This window comes from Hyperolius riggenbachi, chromosome 4 (assembly GCF_040937935.1).
Source record: "Hyperolius riggenbachi isolate aHypRig1 chromosome 4, aHypRig1.pri, whole genome shotgun sequence".
NCBI lineage: Eukaryota > Metazoa > Chordata > Amphibia > Anura > Hyperoliidae > Hyperolius > Hyperolius riggenbachi.
Window position 1 is genome coordinate 255,599,303 of NC_090649.1, and position 21,306 is coordinate 255,620,608.

General features: G+C 38.5%; 1 protein-coding gene across 8 annotated transcripts in view; it reads right to left on the reverse strand.

Moving 5' to 3' along the window:
* Window positions 1-5,306: 5,306 nt before the first annotated feature.
* The window catches only part of BACH2 (BTB domain and CNC homolog 2), a 351,992-nt gene continuing 335,992 nt past the window's right edge, over window positions 5,307-21,306 (reverse strand). For all 8 annotated transcript variants that reach the window (XM_068231170.1, XM_068231163.1, XM_068231166.1 and 5 more), the window contains 2 exons: window positions 9,520-9,726; window positions 5,307-6,324 (listed from right to left, as the gene is read on the reverse strand). In XM_068231170.1, coding sequence (XP_068087271.1) covers window positions 5,860-6,324; window positions 9,520-9,726 — 672 coding nt within the window. In that variant the 3' untranslated portion in view covers window positions 5,307-5,859. The remainder of the gene's footprint in view (window positions 6,325-9,519; window positions 9,727-21,306) is intronic.

Here is a 21,306-nt window from a genome sequence, read left to right on the forward strand (position 1 = left end):
ACTCTTCTCCTTGTCTTAGTTTTTATCAAAGACATTTACCACTTGATGTCATAAGTTGAACTCACGAATCAGGTGAACACCTTCCCCCAACTAATTGCTAAAAATATTTAAAATTAATAAATGGTGATTTTTCTTTGATTAAGAATATTAAAGATATTTTTTAAAGACTATTTTATATATATTTTTATTTTAATCAGGAACACCTATTTTTTGGAGTTCGTTGCTTGCATGACTTATTATGTACCTAACATAAAAAATAAATAAAAATAAACTTGTTTAACTGCTGTGTTGCAAAGTAACCCAAAATAAACAGCTAGGGTTCATTATGAGTTAGTAAGTCAGAGGACTTGACTCCTATAATTACAGAAACCAAACTTGCGACTCAAGCCAGCAGGTGGTGCTCTAGAAACAGGAAATTTAATTTGTCAGATTTTATCTCCTCTTACAGTTACAAAACTAAGACAATAAATATAATAAATCAATGGGTGGACGTTCCCTTTACCAATTATAGACCTTCAAAAGGATCTTTAAATTTTAACAAATTTCAATTGTGGTCATGTGATTGTTGGTGCTGCATTTTCTGGATGTCTGACAAGGTCTTTACTGCTCTGCTGCATCTGACTGTTGTAGGAACCGATGAGGTGCCAAGTCAGACGCTAAAATCTAGACTCCATTGTCAGGAGTAAGCGGAGAAAAAATATACAGGGTTTGAATGTTTTAAGGTAAATTAGGGTGATATGGTGATAGCCATCCTGCGCCTTCTGAAAATGTTCATTATTTGACTGTGGATTCTGCTGATTAGTTATAATACTTTTTTTTTTATAAGGAACAAGCTGGTAATGACAGCCTACACAATTCACTTGTGACATAAATCCTGTAAAATGACCTGTCTGTAAGGGGCAGAAGTGTCAGGGCTCATTTATGTAGGTCAAAAGCTCAGTTTCAATTTCAAAATATATATATATATATATATATATATATATATATATATATATATATATATATATATATATATATATATATATATATATATATATATATATATATATATATATATGGTCTTCCAAGTGTTCCTCTATAAATTCCCAAAAGGCAGAACGTATGGAATTATAGAAAGACATTTACAATGTTTAACTCTACAAAGGCTTTAGGTTATAGGACTAAAGTGGTCATGTGTGGAAGAGTTATAACCTCAGTGGCATATACTGTAATAAAAACCTGCAAGAAGTTCTAAAAGTTTCCCAGTCTTGGTAAAGTGTTTTATTAAGGCCTGCATTCTGCCCCCCCCCCCCCCAAGTATTTGTACATGTTTTAATAACACTTCAAAAGTTGAATGTATTGGGAATATTTGTCATTTATAAACTTATTCTTTAAAGTGTTCTTTGTTTCGTCCTCTTATGACGCACTCCAGTACTTTTGGCATTCAAAGTATCTTTCCATTGTTAAAATGCTAAGCATGCACATCAATGATATAAAAGTTATTTAGTAATTTATTATTATTAATAAGTTATCTTTCCATTTAAATTTACCGTAAGCTAGGAATTTGTTTGATTGATAAGAAGCTCAAAATCAGTTTATTAGTAACCATGGCAACAGGACATGGCATGGTGTAATCTAATGTATAGACTGCCTACGAACACTCATCTTACTGTGTTAGTAGCTAGCTGCAAAAAAATTCCAGTTGCTGCAGGATTATGCAAATTGTGTATGCAAATTTATGCAGCTTGAAAATGGACCAATCGAATTCCACCAAAGACCTTTCATCTTCGCTCATTTCTGCCAAGCTTACAAAACAGGAGTTTTCAGTTGTTCCCAAATAGGTTAATATAGCTCAGGCAAAGAAAAGTTTAAAAATGTAGCTGGCTGTTTCAAACTGAATCTATTACTGGGTTACAGACAGCCATATTATAGGGTAATTCAAATTTCCATTTCACTAGAAGCTAGTAGAGCCCCAGAGGTACAAAGTTTGAAGTGAGGATTACAGGTCGTCAATGTGATGCTAATATTTTGAGTGCAGATTATTTGACGATTGGACCAATCAATAGCACTTCCTGATGAATTTGCAAGCCAGTATTATTAGCATCTCATTGACCATTTCTTGTGAAGATACATTCTTATCACCTTGAGGCTACATTCACAGTGGGACGTTGCAGAGCTGCGTTATAAAGTCTTATAATGCAGCTTATCGCACTGCAATGATAATCCTATGGGACGTTCACAGTGCAACACTTGCGTCGCATTGTAACATGTAGCGTTATGGTAATTCACTGCTACATTGCATTACCTGTACCTGCTGTATGCGACGGTAACGCAGTGTTAATGTGCATTACCACCTTTCTTTGCGTTGCATTGTAATGCTGTGTTGTGACTTTAACGTCACATTAAAACGCAACGTCCCACTGTGAATAAGCCCTAAAGATTAATCCTTGTTCAGATGAGATAATAATGTTCTGAGTGGCTGCTGCAGCAAGTGAGCTTAATGGAGAGGGTCACATACATGATCCTACGTGTTCAATAATATATGTGACTGTATTTTAAATAATTTGAGGTTACCACTTTTTAGCTGGATCGTCACTTTAACATCGCCAGTGTTTTCCACATTCAATGACACAGGAGGCAATCAAGTAGACTAGAGAGCAGTGGTATATTTGACCTTTTTGCTCACATCTCCAATTTCAGGTACCCGAATTACCTGTGTGTGGGCTGTGCACTGCTATAACTGTGCCCAAGTCAGGCGCTGAAAGCACCTGCTTCCATCTGCTCCACCAATGTTACCTCTGATAGTGTCTCTGTCCCTAAATTCTAATTCACACCCGCATTCAAAACCAAAATAATCATCACAAAATAGCTACTTAATATTTTACTTTGTTTTTGGTAGAAGATTGACTATTCCTGGCTCGTAAATGCAGATTGGGGTTTTCTATTCGCTCTTAGTTTAGTTACAATTTTTTTAACGCAGTTTTAAATGAAAATTGATACAGAATCTTGCATACACCTTCGAGATCACATTACATTTGAAATGTATAATGGGCATTCTAATCCAGCATATACTCATTATATGGTGAACCTGTAGGCAGTATAACATGAATCAAACCATCTTGATTGAACAATCTTACCACCATATCTTCTATGTAATATGAGGGATTAGCTTAAATATCTGTTCAAGTGTATTGAAACATTAACGGGCACCTTTAGGATTACTCAGTGGTGCAAATTTATTAAAATGGGTGTAAAAATACCTGGAGCAAAAAGGACCAGTTGCCCAGAACAACCAATGAGAATCAGTGTTTCGGTTAACAGATGTAAGCCGACTTGTTGATCTTGACAAATGCTCCACTTTTGCTCCAGTTTTCTTTTCACCTTCACAATAAATTTTGCCCCCCTATATTCTCTCAGTACTCCCTTCAGCCCTTTAAAGTTAATGTGCAAATCAATACTGCTCAGTGAGTCATGAGTGTGACAATGCGTAGATCTTTCCGTTTGTGCCTGGTTTGAGGTCAGGGGCATACCTCAGCTTTAACAGCCAGGAAAACTCAGGTTTCCATAGTAAATGTTGTTTGATATAACTGCCTTTAAGATTACTTTAAATACTATTTAATCAGTTCAAAACTTGGCACTGCCATGATTTTATAAACAAATGTTTATGATATTCAGGATGTAAACTCCTGTTACTTTTTTTTTTTTTTATTACACATAATTCCATTATTATAATAAAGACACCAATTAATGGTTTGAAAAACAAAACAAACCCCTGTGTGAGTTTTTGAAGGTAATGGTAAATGTTACCATGTTATAACAGGTAAGAGTTAGAATGATATACTGTAGGAGAGGTAGGTACTAACTTAAAATAATTATGTCTGCTTAAGTACCTTGTCAACAGATGCAGCCTTAATAGTGATCACTAGGGACATCATCAAGGCTGGGAGCACAAATGCCTGTGCAAAAAAGCATGTACATCTCTGCGTTTTTCACTGCATTTATAATTTTTGATTTAGGTTTTTCTCTGCAGTTAAGGTTGCATTTTTCATGCGTTTGTGTTAATAGTCTCCCTTTTCAACAAGAGGAAAAATACAATATCAGATGTATTTTTTTACCAAAACGGCATGTGATTCACATGTAGTATGCGGGAAGGAACTTGCAGTGCGATTTTAAAATGCACATAAAATCACATGGGAAAATGGACACCAATGCGATTTGTGTACATATGCAATTCAAATAAGTGTGCTCTCTGCCTGAAGGATGTGAATACGAGTTTCAGCATTGAATGTTCATAGGCGGGGATCCCAAGGATAACTTCAGTGGTTAGGATAGAAATGGACATGTCATTGCTTTATGTTCACAGGACAGCAGTTTCATAGTGAGGCAAAGCAACGTTATAATCAAGTGAGCTTATCAACTGAGAGCTTGCTTAACTCTGCAGTACAAAAGCATCAATATGGTACTTTCTTATGTGCAGAGTTGAAAATATATTTAAATATAAGCTTGAGCTGCCTAGCGTCACATTTGCATAGCAACATTTCTCGAACAACAGTCAATTCTAACTTTTCCAAGTTTTCGTCTTTTTTTTGTTTTTGTCAAACAGCAATAGAGTATATTTCCCCATTTCCAATATACATAGGTTTTGGGACTACAGCAATCACACCAGTCACAGTGCTGTGACTAAATAAGGAAGAAAAACACTCAGAAAAACCAGGGCAAGCGTATCGTCAGATGCAAGGAGTTTCCTACTAAACCTAACTAATTACTGGCATAAAGTTGTACGTGTTAAAAAATAAGTTCTAGACTTCCTGAACATCTTACATGAGGTAACTGATTTTCATTGGTTTAATGGACTGGCGTACTCCCTTTGTCAGCATTCATACTCTTGATTTCTCCCATAAGCCTCTAAATATACAGTAGGAGACTCATGGCAATCAAGAGATAAAGCACAGTTCATTTTAGAACAGTTTTTAAGAAGCCAAAATTAGGGAAAATTTGTTGTGTCGTTTTTACACGGCATGGTGTATGCTATATTTGGCAAGAAAATGTTCCTATGTCCTAATCTCCTGAGTATTTCTTTCATTTTTTTGTTTTCTTTTTATACAAACAGGTAATGCATATGTTATGTTAATTTTACACACAACAGCAAAACTCAGTGCATGTGGCAAGAACAAATTCTCAGTAATAAAGAAAAAAACAAAAAAACAATTAACTGAAGCAAAGACTGGCGCCATGCTATGTTAAAAAACATATGCAAATGAGAAAACTCTAGAGAGATTTTAAATACATTGCCATATAAATAACTAGAAAATAGGTTAAAGTGTAAGAAGTCAGAATGGGACAAAAAGAAAAAAAAAAGCAGTCTGTGGCATTAAAGACATAGAAAAGGAAAGGAATGTTGTATCTTTTGTGTACAATAGAGAAGAGATTCCAGTTTTAGGATGTGAAAATTGAGGGGCATGTGGGCTTTTTGCATATGGATATAGAACCTATGTACAGTTTACCTATAAAAACCTTGATCAGCGGTCTTCACTGAAAACATATGAACATTCTGTGGAAATTCCTGAGATCGGTTTTTGTGACATGGGTCACTGAGAAGAAAAGCTGCTGTTGGGTCCTCGTGGGTGTAAAGTCCATCCCTGTTCAGATCTGAAGCAAAAGAGAACGCATTGTATAGCCACTGTAGAGTTCCTTGCTTGAGCAAGGTATAGCACCATCAAGAAGGGATCTCCTACTTTCTGAGAGGAGGGAAATACTTATAAAACAGTATTGCTGCTAAGACTGCTGTAGTGTGCACCAATGATGTTTCCTGGAGGCAGTGGCAGCCAAAGGCTGACTGGTGACTTCTGTGTAACCGTAAAGCCGCATTATGTTTTATCACTAGGAGAAATCTTTTCGTGGCTGTTCGTCTGTTGTACATTTCTCGGTCATTTCCTGACAGAAGTCCACTGTCACTGTTTGGCTGTTCTGTTCCAAACAGGTCTCCCTCTCTGAGTAGGTACCATGGTCAGATCCCTCCATCCCTCGTCTTGCTATACAATTTTCAGATACTGAGTGGCCTCCGAGCTGTATTGGACTTCGATCATTGCAACACTGCATGTTATCTTCTGCTTCCTGAGCATTGGCAAGACTTTGTTCTCTTGCTGGTAAAGGGTTGAATGCAGCAGCTGTGGGTAATTCTAAAGGTCTTAAGACAGGACAGTACCTGTGGAGAGCTTGGAACTCCTCAGGACTCTGGATATCTCTACATACTTCCTGGGACAAGCAAGAGAAGTTGTCCAGTAACTCTCCCATGCAGGCTTTCAGCTGGTTCCTTTCTGTTAAAAGCTTCTCCTTTTCACACACCTATAAATAAGAGACAAAAAAAAAAAATCACAAACTGAAAACAGCCGATTGACCCCCTTGAAACAAGTGAAAAACAAAAAGGTTTCTTTATTGCTTTTTGTCTCATGAAGGAGGTTTACTTTCACTTCTTATCAGAATTGATTATAGTTGGCTAAATAAGTTTGCACTTATGGTGGCCACTAATGAGCCAATCTTTTTCATCCAATTTTACCATTTCTATTAATATAAGGGAACTGCCTAAATTATCCATTCAATATATTTACTCAATTTACCCTTATACTTCATAGATTTGGTAAAATTAGATGAAAAAGATTGGATCATTAGTGGCCACCTTTACAAGGAATTTGACTTGGCAGTTGCTTAACAGTCACAGACAAAAACAATACAAGAACACACAGTGTAGGTATCATTTTATAATTTGAGAGAAATAAATACGGTAGTTACTGAAATGTATTCCAAAAAGAACACAAACAATAAAAATCTGGCAAAAAAAGTTCTTAAAGCGGTATTAAAACTCTGACATAATATTCAATAAAAAGGTGTTTTCCTACTTTTTATATCCCATACGGTTATCATATTTGCTTTTGTGCATAAGTATTATTATTCATTTAGAAATTACAAGTTCCCATAGTACAGGTTTATTTGCTCTGAAAGCTGCCATTGCATTTTATTCTCAACTGTTGTATTTATATTGTAATGTACCCAGTAATGATTCCTGAGCAGTGCATCAGTTCTGGACACATTAGAAGAAGTTTCTTCAGAGTCAGGAAATGTTTACATTCCTCTCTGCTACATTTAAGTAAACACAAGATAATGGCCTCAATTCACTAAGATCATGTTGGAGATAATGAGGCAAGAGAAAACTTACCACCACACATAGATCTTGCCTTATTATGGTGTAGAGATAAGTTTTCACAGTGAGAGCGTTATCTTATCAATTCAGTCCTTAAGTTACCTCCTCTGCAGTTATTTTCACATAGTGTTAATTAACAGCCTGTCGTTAACTTTAGAATTCTGTAGTTATTTTAAGGATTGAAATGTTAACTTTAGAGATCTATCCTTAACTTAAAAACAGAAGAGTTAAAGGGACTCCGAGCAGTGCAGAAACTATGGAAAGATGCACATCATTTTAAAGCTCTCTTTCTCCTCTTTCCAATGATATATAAACCACCACCCTACGCCTTTTAGTTTTCGCTATTTTCGCGATTGAATTTGCCGCGGCCGCGATTTCGATCGCGAAAATAGAGAAAACTAAAAGGCGTAGGGCAACGATTTAGGTGTCGTCAGAAAGAGGAGAAAGAGAGCTTTAAAATGATATCCATCTTTCCATAGTTATATTGTATTACACAGGGCGACTTTTTGTCAAAGTCAGCAGCTGCATTCAGCAGAATGGAGCTGCTGACACTGGGGAAAGTGTCGTCCTCTGTAATACAATATAACTATGGCTTGATGGATATCATTTTAAAGCTCTCTTTCTCCTCTTTCTGACGACACCTAAATCGTTGCCCTACACCTTTTAGTTTTCTCTATTTTCGCGATCAAAATCGCGGCCGCGGCAATTTCAATCGCGAAAATAGCGAAAACTAAAAGACGTAGGGTGGGGGTATATATATAATTGGAAAGAGGAGAAAGAGAGCTTTAAAATGATATTCATCTTTCCATAGTTTCTGCACTGCTCGGAGTCCCTTTAAGTTTACTACAGGCCTTATCACCATGGTGATAACTCTAGAAACGTTATTAAAGACAATGGCCTCAATTCACTAAACTTATCTCCTGTCTTTAATAACTCTTCTAGAGTTGTTACCATGGTGATAAGGCATGTAGTATTCAGGAAACATTTTACCTCAGGCAAACCTAAAGTTAACTCTTCTGTCTTTAAATTAACGCTCCAATCCTTAAAATAACTCCAGAGTTAAAGACAGGCTGTTAATTAGCTGCATGTGAAAATAACTACAGAGGAGGTAAATTAACTACAGAAGAGGTAAATTAACTACAGAGGAGGTAAATTAACTACAGGAGAGGTAACTTAAGGAATGAAGAGGTAAGATAACTCTCTCACGTGTGGAGGTAAGTTTTCTCTTGCTTTATTATCTCTAGCATGATCTTAGTGAATTGAGGCCATTGAGGCCAATGTTATCATCAGTTTGGATGCAGATCTCCGTGCAGGGTGCTTTCTATTGCAAAAGTAAGTCCTGTGTTTTAACCCTTTGAATGCTGTTCTGCTTTAAAAAAAATGTGGTATTATATGCTGTAAATAATCTTTTAGAGCAAAGAAGAAATGCGGGGTTTTATATCACTTTAAGTGTTTTTTTTCTCCATTCAACCCCACTAAAATAGTTATGGTTGGAAATGTGCATAAACACTACTTTACCCCCAGTGCCGTGACAATATACAATAACTTCACATACAGTAGTTTGATTAATAATCTCAATCTCATTGGATCTAACAATGGTTACGACGCTGTGCAAAAATGAAAAGCTATTAGAGTTGCTTGCAGTAGTGCTTCTTAACAGGCTCATTCTTTTTTTATGGTTCAATGCTCATATTGCTCTTGATGTTCTGGTAAACTTAAAAGACTGCTAGGTCCGATGTATCAACACATATAAACTACTGAAAAATAAAGTGCACCTGAGACAGCATGTGGTAGAGTTCTAACTGTACCAGTTTTGCAAAAAAATAGAAGTGTGCATTTATAAGCCAGTTTCTCAAGTTTAGTGAAGCAGAAAAGAGCTGGTGCGATACAAACATTATCTCTAATCAGTTACTTGCTTCTCACTTGGAATATATGTTATAAGTTCTTTGATCTATGGCCAGTGTTTTTGCCTCCTTGAGTGTTTGCCATTTTTGCATCATCGTGGAATGAAACTGAGGGAGGTGGCAGGAATGAGAGGTTTAGCCACAGAAAGCAAATTAGAGTGGCTGGGAGCAAGCATGCAGCTAAGTTTGTCTGAGAGGCGTTCTATGTAACTTTCCAGGTAGTGATCAAGATGAAGCCTGTATGTATATATATATATATATATATATATATATATATATATATATATATATATATATATATATATATATATAAAAAGACAAGTTAACTATAGCATCTCCTTTATAGCTCTGCCTGCAGACATTTTCTAGAGCATCTTAACTGGGCACATCGATATCACTTATATTTACTCCACAGCATAAAGACATGGGTGTACTCACCAGCTTATGTATTTCACATTCTAAATTTTGTATACAGTCGAGTTTTCTTTTGCGGCATCTCTGAGCAGCTATCCTGTTTTTACTTCTACGTCGAACATCATGAATAAATTCCAGCTGTTCTGAGGTCAGTTTGTGCATCTTTATCATCATCTGAAAATCATTGCGTGGAAGATCTGTGATTTGATCAATTGGAAAGGGCAGTTTAACCTATGTGACAGAAGAGAGCATTTAATACAGGCTGGTTTTCACTGTCTTGCTCTTATATACAGTTATACATTGTTAGCATCTCAGCAAAGCCAACACTGTTACAGACATGGGACTAATTGCTTTAAAAAGTGAGCACATCACATTTTATACAAAATAAATCAAGCTAACCATTCAGCACTAAAATAATTTTCAGAAAAAGACATTTTGTCTTTTTCTGAATCTACATAATCCATGAGCAAATAATGACTAGAATACCGAGATATGAGGATATAAGGAGAGAGGGGGTGCTGCTTTATTGTGTTCAAAATAAAATGTGAAAAACAGAGTAGGAGCAGCAATGTTGCGTCCTCCTGCCCTCCTGAGACTAGGATCAGCTGACCCATCTGCATTCCTTATCATTACACCCTAATGGCCCATACTCACGGCTACAATTGTCGCCGCAACCACGTGGCACGCGCGTGTTGCGGCGACAGGTCGCCCGTGAGTATGGCGCGCGCCCCGAACCGTCACTGCTGTCGCCAGGCGATTGGAGCGGGCAATCGCCTAGCGACAGTTACCGCAGCAACTTCGCCGCAACTGTAGCTAGTCCGCGTGTGTATGCGGACTAGCGACAGCAACCCAATAGCCAGTGCACTGAGTTTCCGGCGGGGGGGGGGGGGGGGGGGGGGGGGGAGGAACATCGGCGACAGCTTCCGTCGCATCTCTTCCGCGGTGTGTATGCGGAGGGACCTGCCGACGAGCTGTCGCCGAACTGTCGCGCACACGCTCCCGTGGGCTAGCGACAAGCTACATAAGTAGCTCGTGAGTATGGGCCATAAGAGCTCGTTCCCACTACAAGAGCTTTTCTAAGCGCTTTGTGATTTTAAAAGCTCCTGCCAATGTTATCCTATGTGTGTGCTCACACTGCAGTGATGTGATTTTGTAAACATCCCCCATAGCTTTGCATTAGCAAGAGATTTTCAAACCTCTAGAGTTTAAACAGCTCTTGCAGTGTGAATCAGCCCAAAGCTGAGATTAAATAAGACTGCAATAACCTTAATTCAGAAAACCTTAATTAATCTGATCACCAAAACTACCTAGTGCCACAGCCCTTAGCCACATGAAGTTTCAGTATGTCTAGTAAAATTGGGGAGAAGTGTGCAGAGAGATAAGTGTGTATTAAAAACTTAACAGTCATAAAATGACGGTACCTTAAAATGTAAAAAGAATCAGCTTTGACAGTAAGATGTTAACATAATTACTGGATGCCCTATAAAAGTAAAAGAGATTCAAAATGTTCTTGTAACACTGACTTTTCGCCACTAGAGAGCAGTCATTGCATAGGCTAAGCAATTAGGAAATGAGGTAATCACTAACTCAGCTATTTAAATAAATACCAGAAAGTGTGAATTTTAGTGAAAAAAAATCCAGACATGAGGCTTGATTGGCAAACTAATAAAGCAATTCACGGAATTCCTGCAAGTACTTATCTTTTTCATGAATTATAGACAAATGATGGCTGCTGGAAACTGGCAATGTATTTCATCAGCTATATCAGCACATTGCACACACTGTGGTTCAAAATGTTATATATTTGTTGAAACATTTTACATTTTTTTTTTATTAGGCACAAATTAACTTAAACCAAGAACATCCTTTGATAATTGCATTCCTCCCATATACTCATCTCCTTTTGGCTTCAAATGCCCTTATTCAATTTGCTTTTCCTCCTGTTTTCTCCTAGGTGATATTTTCACATTTTATCAATAAGATGCATTTTAAGCTACTAGCAAGCAAGAAAACACTCAAAATAATCTTGCTAGTATTTTTTCACCTTCTTCTTGGTACCTTTCCATTTGCAGAGTGCTGAAAAGTAATTTTAAACAGTAGATGAAAAATGATCTCCTAGGAGAAAATATTAACATTTAGAATTTTTACTGCTGACTTTACCCTTATCAGTAGAATTTATTTAATTCATATTTGTCTGTGTACATTCATTGCTTTCAAATCTTCTGAACAGCCAACAGTGCATGGCGTTCTCTATTAGGAGTACAGTATTAAAGGAGTCATCAGGGGATATATAAGAAAATGAGTGCTACTTACCGGGGGCTTCCTCCAGCTCCAAGCTCCCAGGAAGTCCCTCGCCGCAGCTCTGCCTTCAGCCGATCGCCGGGGACCGGGACGGACCTGCGGCGATCGGCTGAAGGCAGAGCTGCGGCGAGGGACTTCCTGGGAGCTTGGAGCTGGAGGAAGCCCCCGGTAAGTAGCACTCATTTTCTTATATATCCCCTGATGACTCCTTTAAGCTCAAATTGCTTCTATTTTCAGTCTTAATACTGTACCAAGTTTGAACATTGTAAGCTTGCTGCAGATTGAAAAGGAACAATAGTTTTATATTTTATATAAAACATTAAAATTCAAAAAGGACATGTGCGATACATATCTATGTTTATGGAAATTATATCTTTTTAACAGAAGTGAAATTTCCCTTTAAGGACAGTGGATGAAGTCTTGCAACTCATACCTTTATATTTCCACTAGTAGACCCAAGCCCGTTTAAAAACGGGCTCTAGGTCTTTTTTTTAACGCCGCCGCCAGTCACTGCGCACGCGCCTGGCGCACACGCAACTGCCCGCCCACCAACCTCCCTCCCTGGTCCCTCCAGATGTACGTTACTGTGCACATGCGCAGTAAAAAATTACCAGGGACACAGGGACGCTGCAAACTGCTGGACGCAGCGACAGAGAGGTTTTATTAGGGAGGATATAAATTAGAGATTTGACCATACAACATCTTCACACTTTTTGTTTTGCTGGTTTTCAGGTTAGAAATACACCGCAATGCACCACTGTGAACATGATCTAATACTAGGCCTAAGCAATGTAGATTTACCCTTAAACATTTGTAAACTTTAGGCTAGGTTCACAGTGGTCAGTTGCATAATGCACACATTAATAGGTTGTGAACTGCAATGGAGACAGGACATAGACTTTAATACAAAACCTGTATGCAGCGAGTTAGAATAACGTTATTGGTTACAACGTAGTACTGTGAACAGGCCATAGGATTGTATAGGCAGTGAGATGGCATGCAGAATTATTCTTTAACGCAACTGCGCACTGTGAACTATCCCTTAAAGTGAACCTGAGATAACTGATATCTCAGGTTCTATACTTACCTGGGGCTTCTTTAAGCCCCACTTAAGGCCACTCAGTCCCTCACTGTCTCCCCAGGTGGCTCCTGTCCCCCACAGTACGGCCCAGAACAAATTGCAACTCAGCCTCGGCATGCACGACAACGTGCAACTCAGCCAGACTTTCCGGCCATACTGCGGGAGACAGGAGCCACCACCACTGCAAGATTTAAATTACTCCATATATGATTTAGCTTTTCATGATAATTAGCATAATTCTCAATCATCTCAAATTTAAATGTACCTCAATGACAATTCCTATGGATTAATGTGCATTTTAAATTTAAACATTAAACGTCCTTTTACCTTGGTGCGCTGCGTTGTGGTACCCTTTCCTACTGCAGCTTGTGGCAATGGAACATGACACACTGCCTGCGATACGACGGAAGAGCTCCGGGTTACGCACAAGCTGCACTGTGTGGTAATCCCAGAAGTGCACTGGAAGTTGCATGTTATTTTTTTTAGAGTCCTTCCCAGAAAAGGAATAAGATGAAATGGGGCTCTACGCAAGATAGCAGTCTTTGCTCGTGACTGATGGTCACCTGACTTTTTTAGTAAGATTTGGTGGGGGCTTGCATCCACTAGGCCCCTAGACTTTCTCCATGCCCTAGGCGACTGCTTAGGTTTACTTTACCTTGTGGTTGATCCGGCTCTGGTCACACCGCGGCTATTAAGTGCACTGCACCGCTCCACACCTAGTGTAAAAGGACCCTTAATAAATTCAAACATAGCTGGCACTGGTGGGCAGCTTTTTAAAAAAAATAAGATTTGCAAGGATGGACAGACGCAGGGACACATTAGCTCATTACAGTTCTGCTTTACTTATGCTGTTCGCTATTTAATAACTACATATATGCACTGTTAATTTATTGTTATTTTTTTTTTAAATGTAACTAATTTTTATTGATTATTTAAGAAGTAAACAGTAAATAGTGAGCAAATCAACGTGTACATTTACATTAGAAGAGGTTACTTATACACTACTACTGATCTGTATCATAGCGCGTACCTTTCTGAGCATAAGTCAGTATACAACCTATGAAAGCTAATTGCCATTCCACATAAAAGACAGTTACACTGTAGACCAACAGGCTCGAGTCAATTGTCAGAGCACAGGAGTACTTCACTTTATCTCAGTCCTTATATGAGCTTGGGCCCAGAGAAGATGGTTGTATTTCTGGATAACATTTAAGTATGGTTTCCTCTTTGCATGGTAGTATTTAACTTACATTTGTAGATGGAGTGACAGTGTTCCTGTGCTCATAGTGATGTACACTACAGAATAGTCTATTTTTTAGTGCACTATTGCCATGGGACCCAAAGGTCACTACCATCCAATATTGGCAATCAGCCTTGACCCAGATATGTTTTGGTAATTGAGTCTTATAATGACACTATGTACTGTGAATTAAGAAATCCCCAAATTCCTTGCAATTTTACACTGAGGAACATTATTCTTAAATTGTTACACTATCTGGCCACACAGTATTTGAAAGGGTGTGGAGTCCTTCCCAATCTTTACTTCTGAAATACTAAGTCTCTCTGGAATGCTCCTTTTACACCATGCCGTGGTACTGTCCTGCTGCCAATCAACCGTATTGGTTGTTGGATGAACATTTTTTTTTCTAGTATTATATTACATACTATAAGTGGAAGTGTTTGCATCCATTTCCTGTGTCATAGCAGTTCGTACGGATGGTAGGTGCAAGCTTTCTGACTATATGATTGCATTTTGACACACAAGCACAGGTACTTTTTGTGGTAAAATGTGCAATCATGTCTTTTGCAGGACCACTACTGAAAGATGATTACTATTGCATCAGGGCTTTTGTAAATACTTCTAAAAAAATGTAGCCTAGACCTGAAGCAGCCCAACTGAATGAGCACATAGTAAGTTCCCAGGGAAGTGCTGCAGCTCACTGCCTCTCTGTCATTATATCATTCAGGTGGGCTAGACACAGACAGAGCTGTCTAATGCTAGGAATAGACGGTGCGTTTCTGTGGCTGAATTGAGCCATTAGATGGCTCGATTGATAATTTCCGACGTGTCTGATCACCCGCCGGATCGATTCCGCGCTCGATACCGTGGGCGGGACAATGGAAAAAACGAGCAGAAGATAAGAGAAGCGCCCGCGGTGACGAGCGGGAATCGATACGGCGGCATAATCGAACCACAGGAACGCACCGTCTATTCCCAGCAATAGAGCAATAAAACTTGCAGATCCAAAATCTGAAGGAGACCATGCGTCAAAATGGCCTTTCAATATTTGTAATACCGTATACATGGCTGTGACTAAGAAATGTTTGGTCAACATCTGTTCAGAACCATAAGTTGAGCAGCCCATTAACCTAAATTAATTCTGTAGACACAGCTCTTACTAGAACATTCTAATGTGATTTTTACCTTATTTAGTATACTGCCCTGCGAAGGCAAAAAGTCCAGTTTTGGATTGTAACTACTTAATAAAACTCCCTTGAACACGGCTAATAATTTAAGTACTCCTTCTTGCATGATAAGATTATTAAACAGTTTTAGTAGAGCTTTAAGAAATAGAGACAAACAGACACAGCATAAATTGTTTTAGGCAATTCCCCCAAAAATCTGCTTTCAAGTACTTGCCTCCTTTTGCTGTGGTAGGGCAGTATAATTGACTGCTATAATTTATAAAATTGTATGAGGTGGTTATTTATCCAGGCCATGGTTTGTCCAACAGACAATAAGAAGGGTTCAAAGTTTAAGTTTTCTGTTTGGATTCTTGAATTCACACAGCTACCCATGCAGATGTGTCTGTTCAGATAAGGTGAAAAATATCCAGACATGTACAGTAACTCGTATGTGCTCTATTTACTGTGATGAGTTACTGAAGATTGTCTCCAGAATAACCAGAGTGCATTATTGCATCACCAAAAGAGTTATTCCAATGTCAACTGTTAATTATACATGGCTGAAGGTATATATTCTTAAAATATTTAGGTGAATATGTCAAATCTGCAGTGGTTAGCTGTGTATTTTCAAAAACACAACAAAGCTTTTCTGTACTGTTTCAAAAATATTTCCTTATCTCAATAAAAAGAAAGTAAAAAAAATACAAAAAATAAACCAAAGAGTTGAAAGTTATTTTGTTTTTTAAGATAAAATCAGTAAAAGTAAAAATAAACCAATCTGGTCAACATACCGTAATTACCGTACTTCTTTTTTAAATTAAAAATACCAGATACATCAGTAACTAATGTGACCAAACATTGATTTGATCACAAATCTATCTGAATTATCAGGACAGGATGGAAGATCTAGGTTGATTGAGGTCAGGGCAGTAGTGACAGTAGATCAATGGCCCGTAGTGTTGCATTGCATCGAACAGTGTGACGCAGCAGTCCGATTTTCAGTAGATTCCTGTAGGCAATCTATTGAAATTGATCAATGTGCAGTGTGTGGTAGGAAATGATACCTTGCTAAATCGATTCTTTTTAGAGAGGAATCAATGATTTTGCCACATTGGGTGATAATTGATAAGTGTATGGTCAGCCTTAGAAGCCCAATAACAATAATAATGTTTACAGATCTAGACAGCTCTGCTAGCTTTACAAATGGTTTTGCTCAGGCAGGAGCTGTTCTTTACTCCCAGTACTCCAATTGTGAAAATAGCATTTCACTTATCATTCTAGTGCCAAGTAGGTGACAGTGCACGATAATAGATGATAAAACAGGTCTGTGTCAATGTGAATGTTCTGGCAGGTAATGTGTACTTTACACCATTTCATACAACCAGTCCAGTGCAGACTTTGTACCGCTGTAGTGTATAAAACGAGCTGCATTAGACACCCAAACAAACAGAGCATAATGCACTTTAGACAAGCCAACTAACTTTAGACTTGGTGACGTAGTTTGCTGCTGTTTATGTAGATCCATCAGACTGGAAATGGAACTTACATTATCTTCCTGAAAGAGAAACTTCCTCAATTTATAAAGTAACACATGTTTATCTATAATTACTAAAAGCAAGTATAGAATTCAGTGAGTAGCTGGCAAACAAAGTATCCATGTGCCCAATGCCATAGTCCTGTTTTATACCAGAATCCTGTGGCGTTTTACGATTTTCAAAAATGTCTATAACCTGCCAACAATACAGGATGTGTTTGAATTAAAAATAACCAAAGAAGTTTAATTTTTAAAAAATGATAAAGGAAAGACACCACATTGATCATGAAATCCTAAATTTCACAAGGCTTTCCTTCACAGATTATTCTATAAAAAGACTAATTTTTTTTTTACAGTATATTATCAAATAAATACACAAAATTTACGACTATGACATACTAGTTTGACTTCTTTTCATTCTGCAACCTAGCTTTGCACAATACAAATGAAACTGTGCATCATTTCAATATGTAGCCAGCTATGGTTTTCTAAGCAAGCTAGATGAATCTTGCAACCATGACAACAGTAATTGATTTGGTGTACAGAAAGCTTACATTCTTGCTTCTCTCTTGTGTGCATTTAAAAAAAAATCCTAAGGCTTTCAGCAATGATTGCTTATCACCACAGAGCATGCACAGCTAAGTGCATCTCTAGATGTGAAATCTCTTTTTCACATCATGGTGGATTCTATCTAGACACGTCCATTAACCATCTCCTAGCTGAGGCAACTGCTGTGGACTACCTCAAACACAAAGAAAGCAACAGGCAGCTGTAAGCTGTATGCAGTAAAATCCTCCCAACGTACACAGTTGTTTATACTGTGAATTTGTTGTTGTAGTGTATTCATACCGAGGCAGGTTAATTTGGTACTGCCATAGGCCATTATTGCCGGTATTGTGTTTAGGTGCTCAGTCATTTTTTCTTCTCTCTCTCCCTTTTCACTTTCTCCTTCCTTTACTTTTGGGTTGCTTTGAATGGTCAGTTTGCACGCCATTTATGGTCAGTTTGCATTTCAGAATGTGCTCCATATTTGTAGCGGCATTCAATTTCTTCATTTGTTTCCTCAATAAAGTTTTATTCATGCATTTGCAGCGGCAGGTGTATAATTTTTGCACTGGACATAGCAGAAGCCCAAATTAGGTTAAAGAAGGGATGAGTACTATTAGGCACAGGGTAAATAGTAGGGCTAGTTTTAGGGGTGGCTAGGGGGAAGATTAATGTCTGTAGGAGCTAGAAGACTTATTAGAACCTTGACAGTATTGCCGATATTCTACTAGTGCTTCACCCACCGCCCAAATTTATCCTGCACTCTTTTTACAGGTCTATTATTCACTCTGCCAATATAGAGGAATCTGTATAAAGTAAAAAAAAAAATACCACAGGTAGGCAGTGTACCCATCATCTCTGCAGAGGTGATCTAGCTTTATAACCTGACTCAAGCCCATCATTCATATTCATTTACAAGACATAAGCATTACGCTAAAGGCATGAATACAACTTTATAAAGGAAACATACCAATTGAATGCTGCTACAGATGTAGAGCAAATTTTGAAATCCACACAAAGCAGCCAAAATTAATAGGATGGGAAAGGGTAAAGGGAAGAGAAAGAAGACAGACTCCTAAACACAATTGCTGGCAATGTATAAATGATTAGTGCATAACCTTTACTGAATCATAATATACACTAACACTATATAAAAAAAGTATAAAAAAAAAAAAATAGAGTGAAAAGCCATTACTGCCTTGCAAATACATTTACAACAGACACCGTATACTAATTGATTGTAAATTGTTATCTTGTGTTCAAAGGCCGCGTATTTACTCAATGCAGTTCCTGCAGGTATAAGAATAGGCCACTATGCTGTCAAAAGTCTTGAATTATTATAATTGAATCTCCATATTAAGTGGAAATGGATCAATCGCTGTTCATTCCTTAGCAACCATGTCAATACATTTGTAGTGACACACCATAGTAGCAACACTGAGTTCCTCACAAGCAAATAGCAGGCATAGATAAATTGGGACAGTGGTTTGCTGCAAGTGAAATCCAGGTGCAAGAAAGAATAGCACAGATAATTAGTCAGCCAAAACAGGTAGCAGCAGACTGCTGTACATGCATGTGCAGCCTTGCATTATATAATTTGTAGAGGGAGCAGCATACAAGTTACTTCTAAAAGGTTTGTTGGTTATTACATTTGCAAGAACATATAGTACAGCAGACATTCCCTCAGCATGGAGATCCTGCCTGGTGTGCAATAGTGGAAGTAATTTATGTCGGTTAAAGTGTACCTGAGGTGACAGGATGAGATAGAAATGTATACAATGCCAAGCATATTAATAAATGATCATTTGTTTTCTTTTTTTTGCCTAACAAAGTTAAATATTCAGGTATGCAAGTGAGATTCTCCCCAGTTGGGACCTGGTCGGACTTTAGAGTAACCCTCACTGATAAGGAATTACAGCCATAAAACTCTTGCCTGGCAGAGAACAACTTTTGAGAGTGCGGGGGATACAATAAAAGGTCAATAGTTATAGTACATTTTAGCTTATTGTTATTGAGAAGAAATAGTAAACCATTAAACTAACATTATATAACTATAATATATACCGTATAGACTTGCAAGCAAGCCAAATTTTTGACCCCCCAAAAGTGGGCCAAAAGTTGGGGGGTCGGCTTGCTTGCGAGTCACGTTGGTCGGTGGTCGTAGGTCGTAGGCAGAGCGGTTTCCATAGTAACGGTGATACACATCGCCATTACAGGAAGCCGCTCTCCCTACAGCTTCCTGTCATCACACAGCAGCCGCCGTGGAGCGAGCTGCTGTGATCTATTTCCATGCCAGGGAGACGGAAGCCGGCAGCCGCAGGGTAAGCTAATAGCAGCGGCGGCCGCGGGGGGGGGGGGGGGGGGGCGGGGGTTGCTTGAGGCGGGGGGCACTATACTAGCTATGCTGGGCACTATACTAGCTATGGGGGGCACTATACTAGCTATACTGGGCTCTATACTAGCTATGGGGGGCAATAAACTAGCTATAATGGGGCACTATACTAGCTATGGGGGGCACTATACTAGCTATGGGGGGCACTATACTAGCTATACTGGGGCACTATACTAGCTATACTGGGGCACTATACTAGCTATACTGGGGCACTATACTAGCTATACTGGGGCACTATACTAGCTATACTGGGACACTATACTAGCTATACTGGGGCACTATACTAGCTATACTGGGGCACTATACTAGCTATACTAGGCACTATACTAGCTATACTGGGGCACTATACTGGCTATACTGAGCACTATACTAGCTATACTGGGCACTATACTGGCTATACTGAGCACTATACTAGCTATACTGAGCACTATACTAGCTATACTGAGCACTATACTAGCTATACTAGGCAATATACTAGCTATACTGGGGCACTATACTAGCTATACTGGGCACTATATTAGCTATACTGGGCACTTCACTAGCTATACTGGGCACTATACTAACTATACTGGGACACACTGGGGGGATCACACGGCCAGCATTTCCTACCCCCGGCTTATATGAGGGTCAATCATTTTTTCCTGGTTTTTCAGGAAAAAGTTGGGGGGTCGGCTTATATGCGGGTCGGCTTGCTTGCGAGTATAAAAACTGTGATATAAAAAAAAAGGTTATTTTAGGAGTAGGAAGATAGATATAATTTATCTCATCAGTTGATTTTCATCTTAATTCACTTTAAATAGAGATATTCTAAAAAGGTAAAATATAATTAGTTGGTGAAAGAGTCGGTTCTACATGGCCCATATTCAGTTAACTTTTTCTCCTGACTTTTCTCCCAAGAGATATTTCACCACCTTGTTAATAAAATACCCTTTAAACAACCACCATGCAAGAAAATACTCAACATAAGTTAACCATTTTACCTATTGGTTTAGCACTTATCCAGCTGTGAAGTACTAAATAGTGATTTTTTACAGAACATGAAACTGTACCTCCTGGGAGAAAACTCGGGAGAAAAGTTGATTGAATTAGGGCCTGTCACGGATCAGCCGTGAGGAGCGCAGGCGAATCGGGTAGATTCACGCAGTCGATTTTCTGATCGCTTCCCGGGTAGATTTGCGCATTCATTGCAGCGATCAGAATGACAATTCTTGTTTTTATAAGACAGCTTGTTTTCCTTTTACCAAATGACAGGAAGCATTTAGCAGGAAATTGTGCCAGGCACCCAGCTATGCTAAGGGCCCATCCATCAGATGAAGTCAGATAAGTAGCCTGACAGAAACAATTTAACGGAGAGAGTGTGAGACTCCTCGGCCCCGATCTCAGCAGGGAAGCCGACACGTAGCTCTGCTGTCTTAGCTTCAAAGACACCCCGCTGAGCCCTTAACCTAGAACTGACCTGCTGTAACTCCTAGATGTCTATAATAATCTATAAACTGCACTATTTGTCATATTTCCTGTGTTGCAAGACTGCCAGGCCCTTCAAACTCACAG